Here is a 17,383-nt window from a genome sequence, read left to right as displayed (position 1 = left end):
GTTTTGTGGTAAATTAATTGCATTTAAAGTATTTAAATTGTTGTATTATTATTATTATTAGTTATTTTAACCCCTTTAACTCCTGCTATCGTACATTTGTGTAAAATAATTTTCTTTCTTTTTTTTTTATTTTACTAATATTATAAAATTGTCACCACAAGATGTATTTATATAGGAAATAATTAAGAAAAAAGAATGAGAGCAAAAGAAGTCAAAACCATATTTGTTATTTTTTCTGTCTGTCTATTTGTTTAGTATGTTCATTTCGGCATTACGCAAAGGAGACGGCACAATTTTAGATACGGTTTTCACAAATGTATATCTGAAAATCTAATTAAAAATCTAATGTACGTTTTATGTTCATACACTATCTAGAAGTGATTATTTACTTTCAAAATCTTTCCGTACAAAGTAGAGGGCAATTAACTAGTAAAAAATAATATTACATTGATTAAGAAAAAGTGTCATTGTACGAAATCGCAAAATCTTTAATTGCTACATTTTTGATTCCCTCTATTAAAATAGATTAATAAAGTATGTGAAATAACTAATTAAGGTTACGGTATGACTGGGCTGACATATCCTTGTAGAATAAATTAAAAAAAGGGAATAAATTAAAAAAAATATATTTAATTCTAATAATTGTTGTAAATATTAAGCGCAGTAGGTAAAAAAAACAAGATATTTGATAATTTTAATGTTTTTATTATATATATATATATATATATATATATATATATATATATATATATATATATATATTCATACATTAATAGTATTTATATAATAAGTAATTATTAAAAAGAAAATAAAAAAACTTATCTAGAAGTAATTAATTAATTGCTAAAATTAAATAATATTTTGCTATGCACACATACGCACATAATTTTCTAATTTATTTACACATCTGAATACTTAATTAATAAATCTTATAAATATTTTTTTACTATACATAGTCGTATATACATAAATACAGTGAAGTAAATTAATATTTTATGGACGGTTTTTTTATATATTTAGTACAATTTAATATAATATTAACGTGTAATATATTGATTCGGAACCATTAGCAGCCTCTATCAGAGAATTTGAATTCTTTTACCCAAAAAAAAAATTAAGTAGAAATAAAAAAATAAAATTTGAGATTGTCATACTACCATGGCGTATCCGGGGGAAAGGGATTGTTAGTAATGGGGATCGAACAACCACATTGTTAGCAATATATTCTATCAGGTCGAACTCCATGCGGTTTTCCCTGAAAACTATCGTAGTTAATTCTTGTAAAATTCAATACGATGGGCTAGGCCAGCGTATATCGATAGCGCAGGCGGGATTACCATTGTCACTTATAAAAAAATATGACGCATCCAGCTGTCTGTTATCTTAGTATGGAACGGTTTAATTTTTTTTTTGCACTTACACCCTCATCTCTTTGTCACTTTTAAATTTGAATAGTGAAATTGTTAAGACTTCCTGAAAAAGTTAAAACAATTGTCTTAAACGACAAACAATATATGGTCATTAAATTCCCGTTAATAAATATTAATTTTCCTTATTATATAAATATTTAATACTATTTTTTTATTGTCAGACTCTTAAATAGTACTTATAATATAATTGGAATTCTTTGCTATTCAATGTACACAGCTCAAAAAAACTATTAACCCAGTATGGCACAGAAAGAGTGGGTTGCCAAGTGTCTGACAATAAATAATAAAGTTTACACAATATCTTTCCTTATAGAATCATCATCATTGTCATCATATCAGCCTTTAACTGTCCATTGCTGAACATAAGCCTCCCTTGGACAGTTTTGCCAATCGTTGCCACGCTTGGCAGGCGGATTGGCAACCACAATTGGACTTTGGAGATGTTTTAAGAAGGACGCTGCTGCCCCCATCCTTCGCCCTCTCTTAGGCACTTCTAATGACACCCACGGAAAAGGAAGGGACACTCTATTATTCTATGCCAAGACTACACGGCTATGTCTTTATGAAATAGGAAATATATATTAATTTATTAATGCATATTTTTAGTATTTCTGATTTTCACACTTAAATAATTAGTTATACTTACTTAAATATCTCTTTCAAGAAAAGGTTGAAATCACATTTCCTTTCCCTTAAGTTATAATTTTTTATTTTTCTAATTGAACTGTCAAATCTTAAAATCATTGAACTAAATTTCTAATGTAAGTATTTACATTAGAAATACATTTATTTTAACATTTATTATACCAGTATGTATGTATTATGTTTATTTATAGTGTATGTATTTATGTAATATTGTATTATATATTTTAATATTTTATTTAACTGTATATTTGTTTATGTATTAATAGTTGTAGCACTTCAGCCGCCCGCTAACGACATGGTTACTCATGCTTACTCTCACTGTACTGGGTTGACTGGAAGAGATCTCTGTCAGAGATAAGTCCACCCTTTTATATTTTATATACAAGTGTACAATAAAGAATATATATATATATATATATATATATATATATATATATAATGGAGCAAGAAAATTGCACCTATATTTTCTATTCATTTCAATCTCCGCGCACGTTTATTCTACGGTCAAGTCTCTGTCAAAACTTTAAAATTCTAAATACTTATAAATTGCAGTAATTATCTATAACACGCCGGACTTGTATCTTCTCTTCTGTGATTGAATATCGGCGTCTTCTCAGTCTGGTTCTCTTCTGATGCAATTGATTGTATATCAGAGAATTCGTTGCAAAGTACTTTAACCTGCAAGAAATAGAATAAGTTAATAGGTCAGTGACTTTTAAAAAGAGTGACCCCTGTCCAATTACGGTGGACCTTTCAACTGTAGGTACTTCGAGTCTGAGCTGATCCCGAAATATAAAAAGGATTCTCAATACGGTTGTATCTTTATTATGTATGTTTCCCTGTAACTTCTTTAATTATAAATCATTTTGGATTTTTTTTTATACAACTTAGAATGGCAAACAAGCTGACGGCCCACCTCATGGAAAGTGGTAACCGTCGCCTATAGACATGAGCAGTACCATGGACATAACAGAGTATACTGTTTCGCCCATGATACCCCCCATGCGTTGCCATTCCTGAGGACTCAGGTGTTATTCCTCTGTACCCAGTAAATTCACGCTATATCCCACCCTTCAAACCGAAACACAGCCATGCAAACACAACTGCTTCACGGTTGAAACACGAATGGGACAGAGGTGCCCAAGCAATCGACTTTTGTACAAAGTCTCCCTCTGTTATTTTTCATCTAAAATAATATACTTACAGATTACTTAAGTTACCTTTAGAAATAAAGGATCTTCCGATAGAGAGATTTAAATCACATTTATTTCACTTTCTCTTATGATAATTTGACATAAGGAATATTGTAATTTGGAAAATGTTTGGACTGTATAATTGTAATATAATGTAGACTAAATGCAGTTTAACATTAGCATACCTCTGCGAGGTGCTGCATGTTATGTACCTGTATATGTAACTTCTTATTGTACCATGTAGCAAGCGAATAAATATGATTTGATTTGATTTAGTCTCAGAGAAATTTTATCAAAATCGATTTAGTACTTTGGTCTTTAAATCCAAAATAACTTGTGTCCAATTAAATCCAAAATAATGTAAAGTTTTCTCTGTATACTGTTGTCATTTTTAACCGACTTCAAAAAAGGAGGTTTTCAATTCGATGGTATTTTTTATATTTGGTACCTCATAACTCCGTCATAAACCTCCGTCCTCATAAACCGATTTGAATAATTCTTTTTTTTTTATCTGAAAAGATATACAGATTTGTCCCATAGAAACTTTATCAATTTTTTTTTTAATCAAAATCTTTTTAGAAGTTTATTTTTTAAATCAAATAACAGTTTTCCTACGATCGAAGTCAGTGATTATTGTTTGTATAACAAAATCTTTATATTACTGTGTTACTGCACTTCAGTTGCGTGAAAAAAAATATGACATAAATTTTATATTAAACTTACAGCATAGTATACTGTGGCAAACCCAATAAGCACCCCAACCAGCACATCCCACCAGTGGTGTCGGTTGTCCGTGATCCTGGTCAATGCGCACACTGCCGCTAAGGACATGAAGGTCATCTGAAGGAACGGTATGAACACCACTGACCGATTTCTCCATTTGAACACTCGCTTCTGGAGGTACCACTAGAAAAAAAATATAAAAAAAAACTGTAATATAATATTACATATATATTTTTTTTTTGTAATGGATGATAATGAAATGGTAACCCCGCCCGAGCTATAGGTATACACTGACGAGGTACCAGTGGAAGATGATAGGTGAGAATGAATGCAGGTCAGTTGGCCCACCATGATGAATTCGATAAAAATTAACTAAGATGGTTTCCAGGGGGAACCGCGTGGGGGTCGACCTGAGAGGGTATATTGCGAGCAGTGGGGTCACTAGACTCCTTTACTAACAATCATCATCATCATCATAATATAAGGACATTTAAGGCCACTATTGACTAGTACTCCCTCCTAGACTGTCATATGGAACGCGGCCATTTCTTATGGCAGTTTACAATTGGGAGCAAATTGCCAGTAATTGCCATGCTTGGTAAGCAAGTTGGCAATCGCAGTTTGGCTTTTGGTGATGTTTTAATAGGGACGCTGCTGCCCATCCCTCGATCATTTAGTTCCCTTAATTGCCCCATACGACACCTACGGGAAAGTAAGAGGTGACTCGTTCCACGCCGGGACCACAGAACAGGCACGGCATTAAATACATCAATGGGAGGAAGGGATTGTTAGTAATGCGTTCTATCAGTCCCATTGCTAACAATATACCCTAACTGTCGACCTCCCCGTGGCCCCACTGGAAACCATCGTGATAAATTCCAAGTGTATTCATCACGATGGGTTAACTGACCTGCCCTTGCATTCTCACTTATCATCTCTCACTGGTGCCCCGCCAGCGTATACCGTTAGCACAGGCGGGGTTACCATTCCATCATCATTCATTAAAAAAAAACACATCATTATATCAGCCGTTAACTATTTACTGCTGAACGTAGTCCTCCCCCATAAAGAAGGTTTTACCAATAGCTGTCACACTTGGTAGGCGGGTTGACAACTACACTTAGGCCTTGGTGATGTTTTAAGAGGGACGCTGCTGGTCCCCATTAAGTACATCATCATGTTCATATCAAGTATAAGTTATATACTGGAAATAAGTTTTAATGTTAAGCTTATTCTTGCACTTTATATCTTATTATTGTTATCTGTGTATTATAACACTAATTGGTTGCCATGCATTTGTGTTGTCCATGGAGATGGGGCACTGGTGACTTGTAACACAGGTTCTTCTAAACCTACCGCAAGCACCAGTCTCTCACAAAATTGATCTTCATATCAAATTGTACCTCAAGTTGTCACTTTATTCTACCTTTTGTAAAGAGAAAATAAATCATTCATTCATTCATTCATTCATTCATTCATTCATTCATTCATATCAGCCTTTAACTGTCCACTGCTGAACATTTCTCCTCCTTGGAGAGTTTTGCCAGTAGTTGCCACGCTTCGAAGGTGAATTGGCAACCGCAGTCAAACTTTAGAGATGTTTTAAGAAGGACGCTGCTGCCCATCCCTCGCTCTCCCTTAGTTGGCTCTAATGACCCCATGGAATAGGAAGAAGTAACCTATTCTATGCCGGGACCACACGGCCAATAAGTACATAGATTAGATAAATATAGGATTAATATCGAAGCGAAAGAGGTTTGTTTGAATCGAAGCATTTGGCGTTCCATTGTTTCTGCCTACCCTAATGGGAGACTGGTGTGACAGACATGTATGTATGTATGTTAGTATCGAAGTGATGGACTTACTGTTAAAAAGAATCCCCAATAAACACCTATAGATGCATGTCCCGATGGGAAGCTTCTGAAGGAGTCGTTTTTGTAGTACATCGAGAAATTCGTCGATGTGCACTCGAAGCTCGTTATGTACTCAGTACTGTAGATGACATAAACCGAAATAAAAATTATTATTTTTAATATTTATTTCTTTTACAATGGCACTTCATTTATATATTTTACAAAATAAAATATTTATTTATTTATAGGATTACCAACATAAGATACAGCTAAACATTTCAATACAATACACTGGTACATTAGATCTAACTGTTCTTACATTTATAGGCAACCACAGTTTGCCTTGAGTTTGATAAACATTAAATATATATAAATGTATACATATACATATATATACATACATATATATATATATATATATATATATATATAGATATATATATATATATATATCTATATATATTTCTCTTTCTTTTTTCTCAATCTCTACCCAAAGATTATCTGGAAGAGATTGCTTAGCGATTGCTTAGCGGGCCGCCTTTTGCATTACTTTTCATTGAAATTTACTGTATTTACTATTTTATAAATGACGCAATAAAGCGGTAAAATAAAATAAACGTATAAAATACATACCCATTTTGGCACGCCTTATTGGTATCAGGCTGGCATACAGCAAAGAAGTTTGGTCGCGGACTTCCCGTGATGCCCTTCATCACTTCTACGAGCGACAGATTGAAAATCAAACCGTACAGGTATATCATATTGAGCTGTCCAGTACGCTGAGTCACTTGTAACAGTTTCTCTCGAACAGAGCTGCTGCTGTCCACGTGGAATAATTCTGTCAGCCAAAACTGCAGTACAAACAGTTTATATAGTTTTAATACAATTTTAATTTTTTATCTTTAAATATATATATATATATATATATATATATATATATATATATATATATATATATTTTTTTTTTTAATTACTTATTTCTAATTACATATCTAGATTAACTATCTCTTCTATTCCCAAAGAGGGTTGACGTCAGGCAGGCGGCCGGTCGTAAAACTAAAAACCAAATCTTTTTGTAATACGGATAAAATCATATTACGCCGACCCCAAATGGTTGGGATAAGGGTAGGAGGATGATGATGATTAACTATCTCTTCTATTTATAGTTTATAGTTACTTAAATATAGCATTATGATGTACATATATAATAAATAATACAATGCATTTTAATACATGACCACGTCTGCAAAATCGAGATAATGGGATAATAATTAAAATGTGTCCCACAAATTAATAGCGACTTCTGTTATTTTGATTTAATAACTAAACAACTAAACCGATTTTAATAAAATTTCTAAAAGAGCAATCTGTAAATAATCTGTAATTTAAATAAAATTAAATTTACCTATTTAAACTGACCCATTTCTCTACCATAACTTCTTTTTTTTTTATTTCAAGTAAACAGTTACATAGACAGTATATATACTTAGTGCTGCGAAACTGCATTGCAGTGGGGAAGGGATTGTTAGCAATGGAGACTGAGAATCCCATTGCTAGCAATATACCCAACCAGGTCGACCTCCTCACAGTTCTCCCTGGAAACTATCATGGTTAATTCTTGATGAATTCATCATGATGGGCTAATTGACCTGTTTTCATTCTCATTTATCACCCTTCACTGGTGCTCCGCCAGCGTATCCCGTTAGCGCAGGCGGGGATACCATACCATTTTCACCCATCAAAAAAAAAACTGCATTGCAGTTTGTCTGCAGCTTTGCGCTCATTGTACATACAGCTTTTTAAACAATTATAAACTTATATTCTAATCCTATATACTGTACTTATATCTTTATACATAGATATAAACAGATATGCATATATACACATACATATACTAAATGGATGTTACTGGTATGAGTGTATACTCATACCAGTAACATCCATTTTTTCCACAACATTCACTATCCAAATTAAATCTAATACTGTATTTTATGCACGAAAATTATTAATTCACTCTTGCGCCACCTGCCCTTTTCTATCTGTTCTCCTTTAACTAAAGATTGTCTGTAAGAGATTGCCCTAGCGATAAGACCGCCTTTTGTACCTTCATGTGTATATTTCAATCTGTATTTATGTTACTGTATTTCATTTGAATTATTCACTTGTCATTGTATATTTTTATTTATGGTGCAATAAAGAGTTAAATGAATAAAAATAAATAAATAAATACTGTCCTATAAAAAAATTTTTGACTTTTCTTTTAAAATATTTTATCGTGACATTATTATATTAGTCGCCTCCTATGAGAAAGAAAGGGATGGCCCATCTGATACTAGAACCACACGTCAATAACAGTGAAATTACTGGATATGAAGGTATAACTCCTAGCCTTTATAACCCCACTCCTGTGTAGAAAGGCGTATAGCAGCCATCGCCTATAGGTGATGGCTGCTGCCTTCCATCAGATGGATCATTAGATTTTCCGATGTTCCAAGTTGTATAAAGAAGGTATTTACCACTCCTATTGGAATTAAAGCTGCGCCGACGATAAGAGCCGTCATGGACACCGTGTCCCCTTTGAAAGGGAACGAAAGTTTGGGATCATTGCAGTAGAATCCCACTTTGTACGAAGGTATCACTCCCAGCTCGAACAGACCGGTCAGCAGGATAACTGCGGAAAAGAAAACAGGAGGTTAAGGATAAATCATGTGCAATTTGGGTGTACTAATCTATATGAATAACTCTGTCTATTCATCAGACGTGCTGTCAGCTTGTCATTTCAAATTGTTAAACAACAAATTTATTTTAGTCAATTCCAAAACTCGAGTCGTAGGCAATTAATTATAAGTAAGTGTTCATATGGCAGGGGGGAAAGGGATTGTTAGTAATGGAGGCTGAGAATCTTATTTTGCTAGCAATATAACCAACCAAGTCGACCTCCTCACGGTCCCCCCTGGAAACTATCATGGTTGATTCCTGATGAATTCATCATGATGGGCTAACTGGCCTGTTTTCATTCTCATCTATCACCCTACACTGGTGCTCCGCCAGCGTATCCCGTTAGCGCAGGCGGGGTTACCATACCGTTTTCACCCATCAAAACATATTAGGACAATGTGACCGCTCCGCCTCTGCGGCAATATCGCAAATGATATCATACTAAAATGGACATTGGCACGTCCTGGTTGCAGCCAATTTCGTCAGTCCCTCCCTCTGCTATTTGGCAAGTTCAAAGTCAATGTCGTGATAACAGGAAGAGCCGTGAATTATTAACACGACCGGTGTCTATCTACGTTGCAAATGTGCGACTCGTATTACACGTGTTTTTCTTTTTTTTTTTATAATACTTAGAATGGCAAACAAGCTGACGGCCCACCTGATGGAAAGTGGTAACCGTCGCCTATAGACATGAGCAGTACCATGGACATAACAGAGTATACTGTTTCGCCCATGATACCCCCCCCCCCCCAAACATTGCCATTACTGAGGACTAAGGTGTTATTCCTCTGTACCCTGTAAATTCAAGCAATATCTCACCCTTCAAACCGAAACACAGCCATGCAAACAACTACTTCACGATTGAAACACGAATGGGCCAGAGGTAACCAAGCAAACGACTTTTGTACAAAGTCTCCCTCTGGTGGGCACCATATAAGAATATTAGGTATGCATATGTCGGTATTGAGTGAAATGGCACTACCGTCATTTACAAAAACTATGTACAAACAGAGACACTGTTAGACATCTTCATGTATATTAATATTTTAAAGGGAAAATATTTTTTTTGTGTTATGTTTATTTGTTTGTTTTTAATGGATACACTCAAAAACTACTCAATTAATACCTCCCTCTTCCTCCTTCTCCTCCTCCATGATATGCTAAGTATATATGTAATATTTTTGTTATATTTACCTATGAAATAATATAGTTGATATTACCCTTTCTGCGCACTTCCAAATGAGTTGCACTTAATTCAGTGCATACCTAAACAAGATGCCCGGGGGGAGAGGGATTATTAGTGATGGAGACTGAGAATCCCATTGCTAGCAATATAACCAACCTCCTAGCGGTTCCCCCTGGAAACTATCATGGTTGATTCCTGATGAATTCATCATGATAGGCTAACCGGCCTGTTTTCGTTCTCATCTATCACCCTTCACTGGTGCTCCGCCAGCGTACCCCGTTAGCGCAGGCGGGGTTACCATACCATTTTCACCCATGAAAAAAAATGTTACCTACATTACGTGTCACCAGCTGACGTATTTACCAACCTACGTAAAATGAATAAAATACTATTATTCTATTGTGTATCGTATAGCGATTTATATATCCTTATTCGGTAATGTGGTTATAAGGATTACGCATCTGACGATTGTCTTTTCATTGGAATATTGTAGGCATATTAATTGTTTTATATATATGTTATTGTACACTATGTGACTCAATTAAATTTAAATTGATACGCATTTATATTCATAATTCATGTAAAATACAAAATATAAAATATAAGTTTTGTTTGATTCCTTTTATGTATTTACTGTGTCTGACTAGCGCCATCTACCTTTCTCTCTGTACTTATCCATTCTATATGCCAGGTTGTCTGTAAGAGATTGCTTTTAGCGATAAGGCCGCCTTTTGTATATGCACATTCTGTATAAATACTCCTTGTATACATCTCTACTGTGCGCAATAAAGAGTTTATTATTATTATTATTATTATTAAAAAAAAATTACATGCGTAGAACTTTTGAGTAATCATCTTTATGATTAAATATATCACCAAACTAAATGACTCTGTGAGCTTCGTACGCTATACATTAAAAATATTCAGAAATAGTGTTTCCATAAAAAAATATCTAATTATTTTTAATTTTCGATTTTTCAGCTTAAAACTGGGTCTTTTACTTTTTTCTTTCAAACTATCCCTGTATTTTAACGAACGAAACAAAAAATAATATTTAATTTGGTGATTTTTGAGTTGTACCTAGACTAAATTTTTTTTTATACATAAACAAGCTGCAACTCGATTGGATATAATAAAATCCCTATTCCTATTTAGTATTTATATCAATATTTATCATACCAGTTAGAAATCTCTATAATTAATAATATCTAGTCAATCGTTCTTACATTAAATTTCAGCTGAGTCGAACTCAGAGAAATGTATTCAATCAAGTCTTTCTTTTTGGAACTTTTTACTAATTATAACAAAATTTGTATAGGCTCCCGACCATATCAAAAATAAGACTAAGAAGCAGATTTTCAATTCGGTTCTATTTTTTATGTGTTCAAAACTCCATCAGTTGTAAACCGATTTTTGAAAATGCATTTTTTTTTTATCCGTAAGGATATACTTATAGATTGGTCCCTTAGACATTTTATCAAAGTCGGTTTAGTGGTATCATTTCGAATTCAAAATACTATAGCTTTACTCTAATTGATTTTTTTTTCTGAAACAAAAATCTAAATTATTTAATGTAATAATTTTCAAACAAATGTGTTATTTAAATAAAAGCAAACAGTTTTACTCATCTAAATAATGCAAATGCAAACATGTATTCCATATAATCCGCAAATTCTTTTTTTAAAAAGTTAATTGAAGTTCTCACAGTATTGAGAGACGGCGTAAGTGGCGTTAAAATACATTAGTTCCAAGACTATAATTAGAATACACGAGTAAGTAAATTACTATGTCTTCAGTCACGCAGTGCAAACATACAGAGGGCAACGCGACCAGAGCTTGCCTAGAGGTAATAACATCTAAACTTATCTGTCAATCAAATACTTGGAACCCATCGTTGTTTGTTAATTAGATCTAATAATAAATATATCGACTCTACTATGTTTTTCACAGTACATGTGTTGTCAATCTCTCCAATCAAAAACTTAATTTTTTTTTATACAACTTAAAATGGCATACAAGCTGACGGCCCACCTGATGGAAAGTGGCAACCGTCGCCTATAGACATGAGCAGTACCATGGATATAACAGAGTATACTGTTTTGCCCATGATACCCCCCATGCGTTGCCATTACTGAGGACTCAGGTGTTATTCCTCTGTACCCTGTAAATTCACGCCATATCCCACCCTTCAAACTGAAACACAGCCATGCAAACACAACTATTTCACGGTAGAAACACGAATGGGACAGAGGTATCCAAGCAATCGACTTTTGTACAAAGTCTTCCAAGGGTAACGGTGAATTTATAATTTAGATAGATAGATAGATAGATACTCTTTATTGTTTCCTCCAAAAGATTACAATAGTAAACTTATTATAAATATAAATAATTAAATATAAATAATTTATTTATTTTATTTTAAGTTTTAAAACCATTATCTGTCCCTTGTTGAACATAGGCTCTTACGACACCCACGGGAAAGGAAGGGACGACCCATTCTATAAAAATACCACACGGCAACCAACTGCCATTGCTTATTGCTTTAAAATTCTACGTTCGTATACGTAACAAAAAAAGTTTTATCATGAATAACAAACGGTTAACAAAAGTACTACTATTATAAAACCTAACTGTATCAAAGTGGATTGTGTAATCAATTAACGGGCAGGGCACCGTGTCTATACACGCAGAGGGTACACGTGGTAACGTACGTGCAGGATACGAGCGATCCACGAGATTGCTACTGTTGCATCACAGGATGACTACGATTGTGACCTATGATTGATATGATACAATAATGTATTATGCAAATAGTGAATCAGCAGTACACAAATTTTTACATCTAATGTAAGTTCAATACTTTAGGTTCATACTACGTGAATACTTAGGTCGATTATTTGAAATGAATTTTTTGCAGCGCCTCTAGCGGACGTTTTCATAAACTCCAGTTATTAATTATTAAATGTGAGTTTAAACGTAAATTGTCATTATCGTCGTCTAAGTAAGAATTAATAATTAAAAAAAAAACAATGCTTATTACAAGAAACAATAATATTGCAATCCCTCATGTAAAGGTCTGTTTTTTGTTTGCTAGTTAATTTCACATAATATTGCTGTTTATACAATGTAAATACATTTTTGGCTGTAAATTTAAATATATTTTTAGAAGTTATGTAAGAAAAATTAATAATTTTGTAACTAAATAAATAAATAAACTATTACATTCGTATTTAAGCTTATTATTAAAAGTACCTAAGTACAAATACTAAGCCTAAAACACTAGGAAATAAGTAAATGATAATTACTTGCTAAGTTAAATATAGTTTAAGTGTCTTTGTCTTGTATATTAAGCTTGTTAAACGTAAACAATTAAATTTTGACCCCACTCTCAGTAGGTTACGATAAATCATGTAACAAAGATCAAAATTGCATTTTGATTGGCATGCCACAATAAAAAGGTTATCTGGTCGTAAGATCACTGGGTTTGGTTCTAGTCGTAATGTCAATAGTTCACTGCCCAATGTTTGATCGATCGATAGCTTCGATTTGACGATAGATCGTTGTTTGCATACGCGTTTATTGTTGAAATGAAGCTGTGTATTCTATGTAACAAACATTTATTAATACTAATGGTCGCCCAGTGTTCAAAATTCGACCATAATATATGAATCTATTATGGTCATGTTTGACATTCAATAAGACTATAGACAAATAATATTAAAAACAAACAATATTAATCTATTCTCAATTTGACCACAGACTTTAACAATAAACAAAAGAGTATATACGCGTGTATGTATATCAAATACATGATAGGATGTGTAGTTTTTTTTTTTATTGATTTACTGTATTTTTATGTATAATAAAAAAAAATGGCATTCTGCACTCCTTTTCTATTTCCTTATGTAATTCCGCACAATTTTCGTAAAACATTTTTACTTCACGTGTCAGTATATAAATGACTGCTGTGTCCTTAAACAATTCATGTTATACTGTATCTCTAATGCTTAAGATATATTTTTTTGCAACACGAAAATACAATAAATAAACGAATGATTTTTTTTTTAACTCATGTTTATTTTTTATCGATGTCGATACATTGTACGCGCACAACAGTAATTTTACGAACTTACTATGTTTATGTCTTTTTTAGTAATTCTATTTAAAATTATTAGAAAATGTTCGGGGAAAAGTCAAAATAAAACAGTACGTATAACTGTGTCGACTGTATCTTATGCAATGGAGCTGTATCCAGCATTTTGTTAAAGTACCTAATTTGAGTTAATGACGATATTATCAAACTAACATACATAAATAATATCTAATTGTAATTTTACTATTTATTACAAAAAAATCACCTAAATTTGGGTCTAATTAACAAAGAAACCTCATAATCAATTCAAAATTAATTAAAATATACAACGTTCCAACATAAAATAAAATATATACTTACCTATTTAAACTAAAACTCTCCTTCTAAATTGGATGTAGTAACATGATCGTGAGACATTCTTAATCAGCGTTTGCTATTCAACAACAGATGGCGGCACTAGCAAGTACATTTTTTTAATGGATGATAATGGTATGGTAACCCCACCCGCGCTATCGGTATACACCGGCGGGTCACCAGTGAGGGATGACAGGTGAAAATGAAGTAGCTCAGTTAGCCCATCGTGACGAATTCAACAAGAATTGTTCACGATGGTTTCCAGGGGGAACCACGTGGAGGTCGACCTAATAGGGCATATTGCTAGCAATGGGCTGTCAAACTCCATTGCTAACAATCCCTTTTCCCCCCTAGCAGGTACTATAAAACAATAATAGGTATGCCTCAAGGTAGATCACCAAAGATGTATAGCAAAATTGAGTCAATGTATAAAATTTTATTATAGTTATTTTTAAATAAATACTATAAATGACGATAGTATTCAATTATTTAATCAATATTGAGTCAACTGTATGATTCAGTGGTATGTATTGTAATAAATAGGTAGTTACTACTTACTTATAATGGGGCCTTTTGGGGCCCAAATCGTAAGTTTGAATTTACTTGACACAAAAATGTGTCTCCAATCCATTAAAAAACTTCGACCATTCTTAAATGATGATATAAATTATTTATATTTATATAAACTCTTTAATGTGGTCCCGGAACAAAACGGGCCTTCCTCTCCCGGGGGTGTCGTAAAAAGGGACTAAGGGAATTTAATGGGATTGATGGATGGGCAGCAAAGTTCCTCGTAAATCATCAACAAAGCCTAACTGCGGTTGTCAACCCGCTTGCCAAGCTTGGCGGCTTAGGGCAAAACCCTCCTTATGGGGGAGTCTATGTTCAAAAATAAATAGCGATTATTTTAGGTTCAAGCGTGTGAGGGTGTCATCAGGGTGTCCACTATTGAACATAAGCCTTCCCCGTAAGGGGTGTGATTAATCTATACTTATAATAAATCTGTAGAGAGGTCAATTCTGTACATGAAATATATTTCCAAAATAACTATCAGGGGCTGATTAGTGATCGATACTGATGCCAAAAATGCAATCAGTAAAATTTTTGTTTGTCTGTCTGTATGATCGTTATAGAAATAAAAACTACTGGACGGATTTTAACGAAACTCGGTACAATTATTCTTCATACTCCTGAGCAGGTTATAGTATACTTTTCATCACGCTACGATCAATAGGAGCAAAGCAGTGATGGGAAATGTTGGGAAAACGGGAGAAGTTACTCCATTTTTAAGCTTCCATCGCGTGTGCAGCCTTAATGGCCACTTTTTAAAATGTAAAAATGTCCACCCATGCGACGCCGGGACGGGTCAAGAAAGTCAGTGTTTCGACACAGAAATAATTTGATGGATGATATATTTATAGATATTTTTTTATCATCTAAACATTTCACTTATGACATGTCTCTTATCATTTATATATTTATAATTCTACGAGAACTCAATCATACATCTGAATGAATCATCAAATGATAAATGATTTTATAAATGTGATACAAACTTACCAGAGACTTTGTACAAAAGTCGATTGCTTGGATACCTCTGTCCCATTCGTGTTTCAACCGTGAAGCAGTTGTGTTTGCATAGCTGTGTTTCGGTTTGAAGGGTGGGATATAGCGTGAATTTACTGGGTACAGAAGAATAACACCTGAGTCCTCAGGAATGGCAACGCATGGGCGAAACAGTATACTCTGTTATGTCCATGGTACTGCTCATGTTTATAGGCGACGGTTACCACTTTCCATCAGATGGGCCGTCAGCTTGTTTGCTATTCTAAGTTGTATAAAAAAAAATTACAATGCCCAAAAGGAACAATATTTTTCCGATTTATTTTATGACTATTAATGATAAATGCGAAAGTTTGTAATTTTGGATGGATGGATGGGGTTTGGTTCACGGGTAGAATATATTCTAACTTGGCACATAGTGCATACTTTATATACTTATTAAACGGGCGCAGCTGCGGGACATAGCTAGTATAAAACAATCTAAAAATAACTGAACCTAATTTTGTGTAAAATTTTTTTGTACATATTATTAGAAAAGACATTTGAAAAATATTTTACATTTTATATGTATAAAAAAACAGTGTTTATGATCGAACTCTTCCGAAACCGTATGACCGATTTGTATGTTTTTTTTTTTATATTTGGTGCGTATGAGAATAGTTTGTAAAGTATATTGCATATCGCTAGGTAATTAGAATGTTTCTATCCAGAAAAAAATATTTGTATGACAGAACAACGTTTGCCGGCCAGCTAGTATGCCTATACCTGTATATATATATGTATATATATATATATATATATATATATATATATATATATATATATATATATATATATATATATATATATATATATATATATATATATATATATATATATATATATATGTGTGTGTGTATTAGTAATATAGTGGTCCCGGTATAGAATAGGTTACCCCTTTGCTGTCCACTGCTGAACATAGGTCAGGCTTATGTTCAGCAGTGGACAGTTAATAGATGATACGATGATGATGATGATGATTTAAATTCCAAAAATAAACAGCACTGTTTTTTTTTGTAACTAATATAAAACACCAAATCTATTAAACATGTATAAGGTACATTGTAATAACTCTCTAATAACGAGGTCACCTACAAGAATATACTTAAAATCATATTTCCTATAACTATATTAATATCCGGCGATAATCGATTCCTGGCTTCACTCGATTATACTGTGTTTACCATAATGACCGTAAAATCGATTACCTATAAAAGTTATCGATCACAAAACCTCGATGAAAACGCCGCGCTAGCATATACTAACTATAACTCGTACGTGGCTTTATTTACTTGAAATAAAATAAAAATTAACTAGTGTAATAACATGATATTGTCTATGGGACCGGCCATAGTGCACGATAGGGTTTTTTTTTTCTTTATCCGTGAAAATGGCATGGTACCCCGCCTGCGCTATCGGTATACACTAGCGGGGTACCAGTGAGTGGTGATAGGTGAGGATGAAAAGGCAGGTCAGTTAGCCCATTGTGACAAATTCATTCAATAAAGTGGTCACGATAGTTTCCAGGGGTACCGCGTGGAGGTCGACCTGATAGGGTATATTGATAGCAATGGGGACTAAACTCC

General features: G+C 33.5%; 1 protein-coding gene across 4 annotated transcripts in view; it reads right to left on the bottom strand.

Annotated features, from left to right (window-relative positions):
* Positions 1-816: 816 nt before the first annotated feature.
* Positions 817-17,383, bottom strand: part of LOC113521819 (putative phosphatidate phosphatase) — a 38,500-nt gene continuing 21,933 nt past the window's right edge. For 2 of the 4 annotated variants that reach the window (XM_052899857.1, XM_052899859.1), the window contains exons 3-7: positions 8,361-8,515; positions 6,478-6,695; positions 5,857-5,983; positions 3,992-4,174; positions 818-2,753 (exon numbers count right to left, since the gene is read on the bottom strand). In XM_052899857.1, the coding sequence (XP_052755817.1) occupies positions 2,631-2,753; positions 3,992-4,174; positions 5,857-5,983; positions 6,478-6,695; positions 8,361-8,515 (806 nt within the window). In that variant the 3' untranslated portion in view covers positions 818-2,630. Of the gene's footprint in view, positions 2,754-3,976; positions 4,175-5,856; positions 5,984-6,477; positions 6,696-8,360; positions 8,516-17,383 lie in introns of those variants that run through there. The other 2 variants (XM_052899858.1, XM_052899860.1) reach the window with 2 other exon arrangements.

Source organism: Galleria mellonella, unplaced genomic scaffold (genome assembly GCF_026898425.1).
Source record: "Galleria mellonella isolate WM207_F2 unplaced genomic scaffold, CSIRO_AGI_GalMel_v1 utg63, whole genome shotgun sequence".
Classification (NCBI taxonomy): domain Eukaryota; kingdom Metazoa; phylum Arthropoda; class Insecta; order Lepidoptera; family Pyralidae; genus Galleria; species Galleria mellonella.
This window is presented reverse-complemented; position numbering and strand designations above follow the sequence as displayed.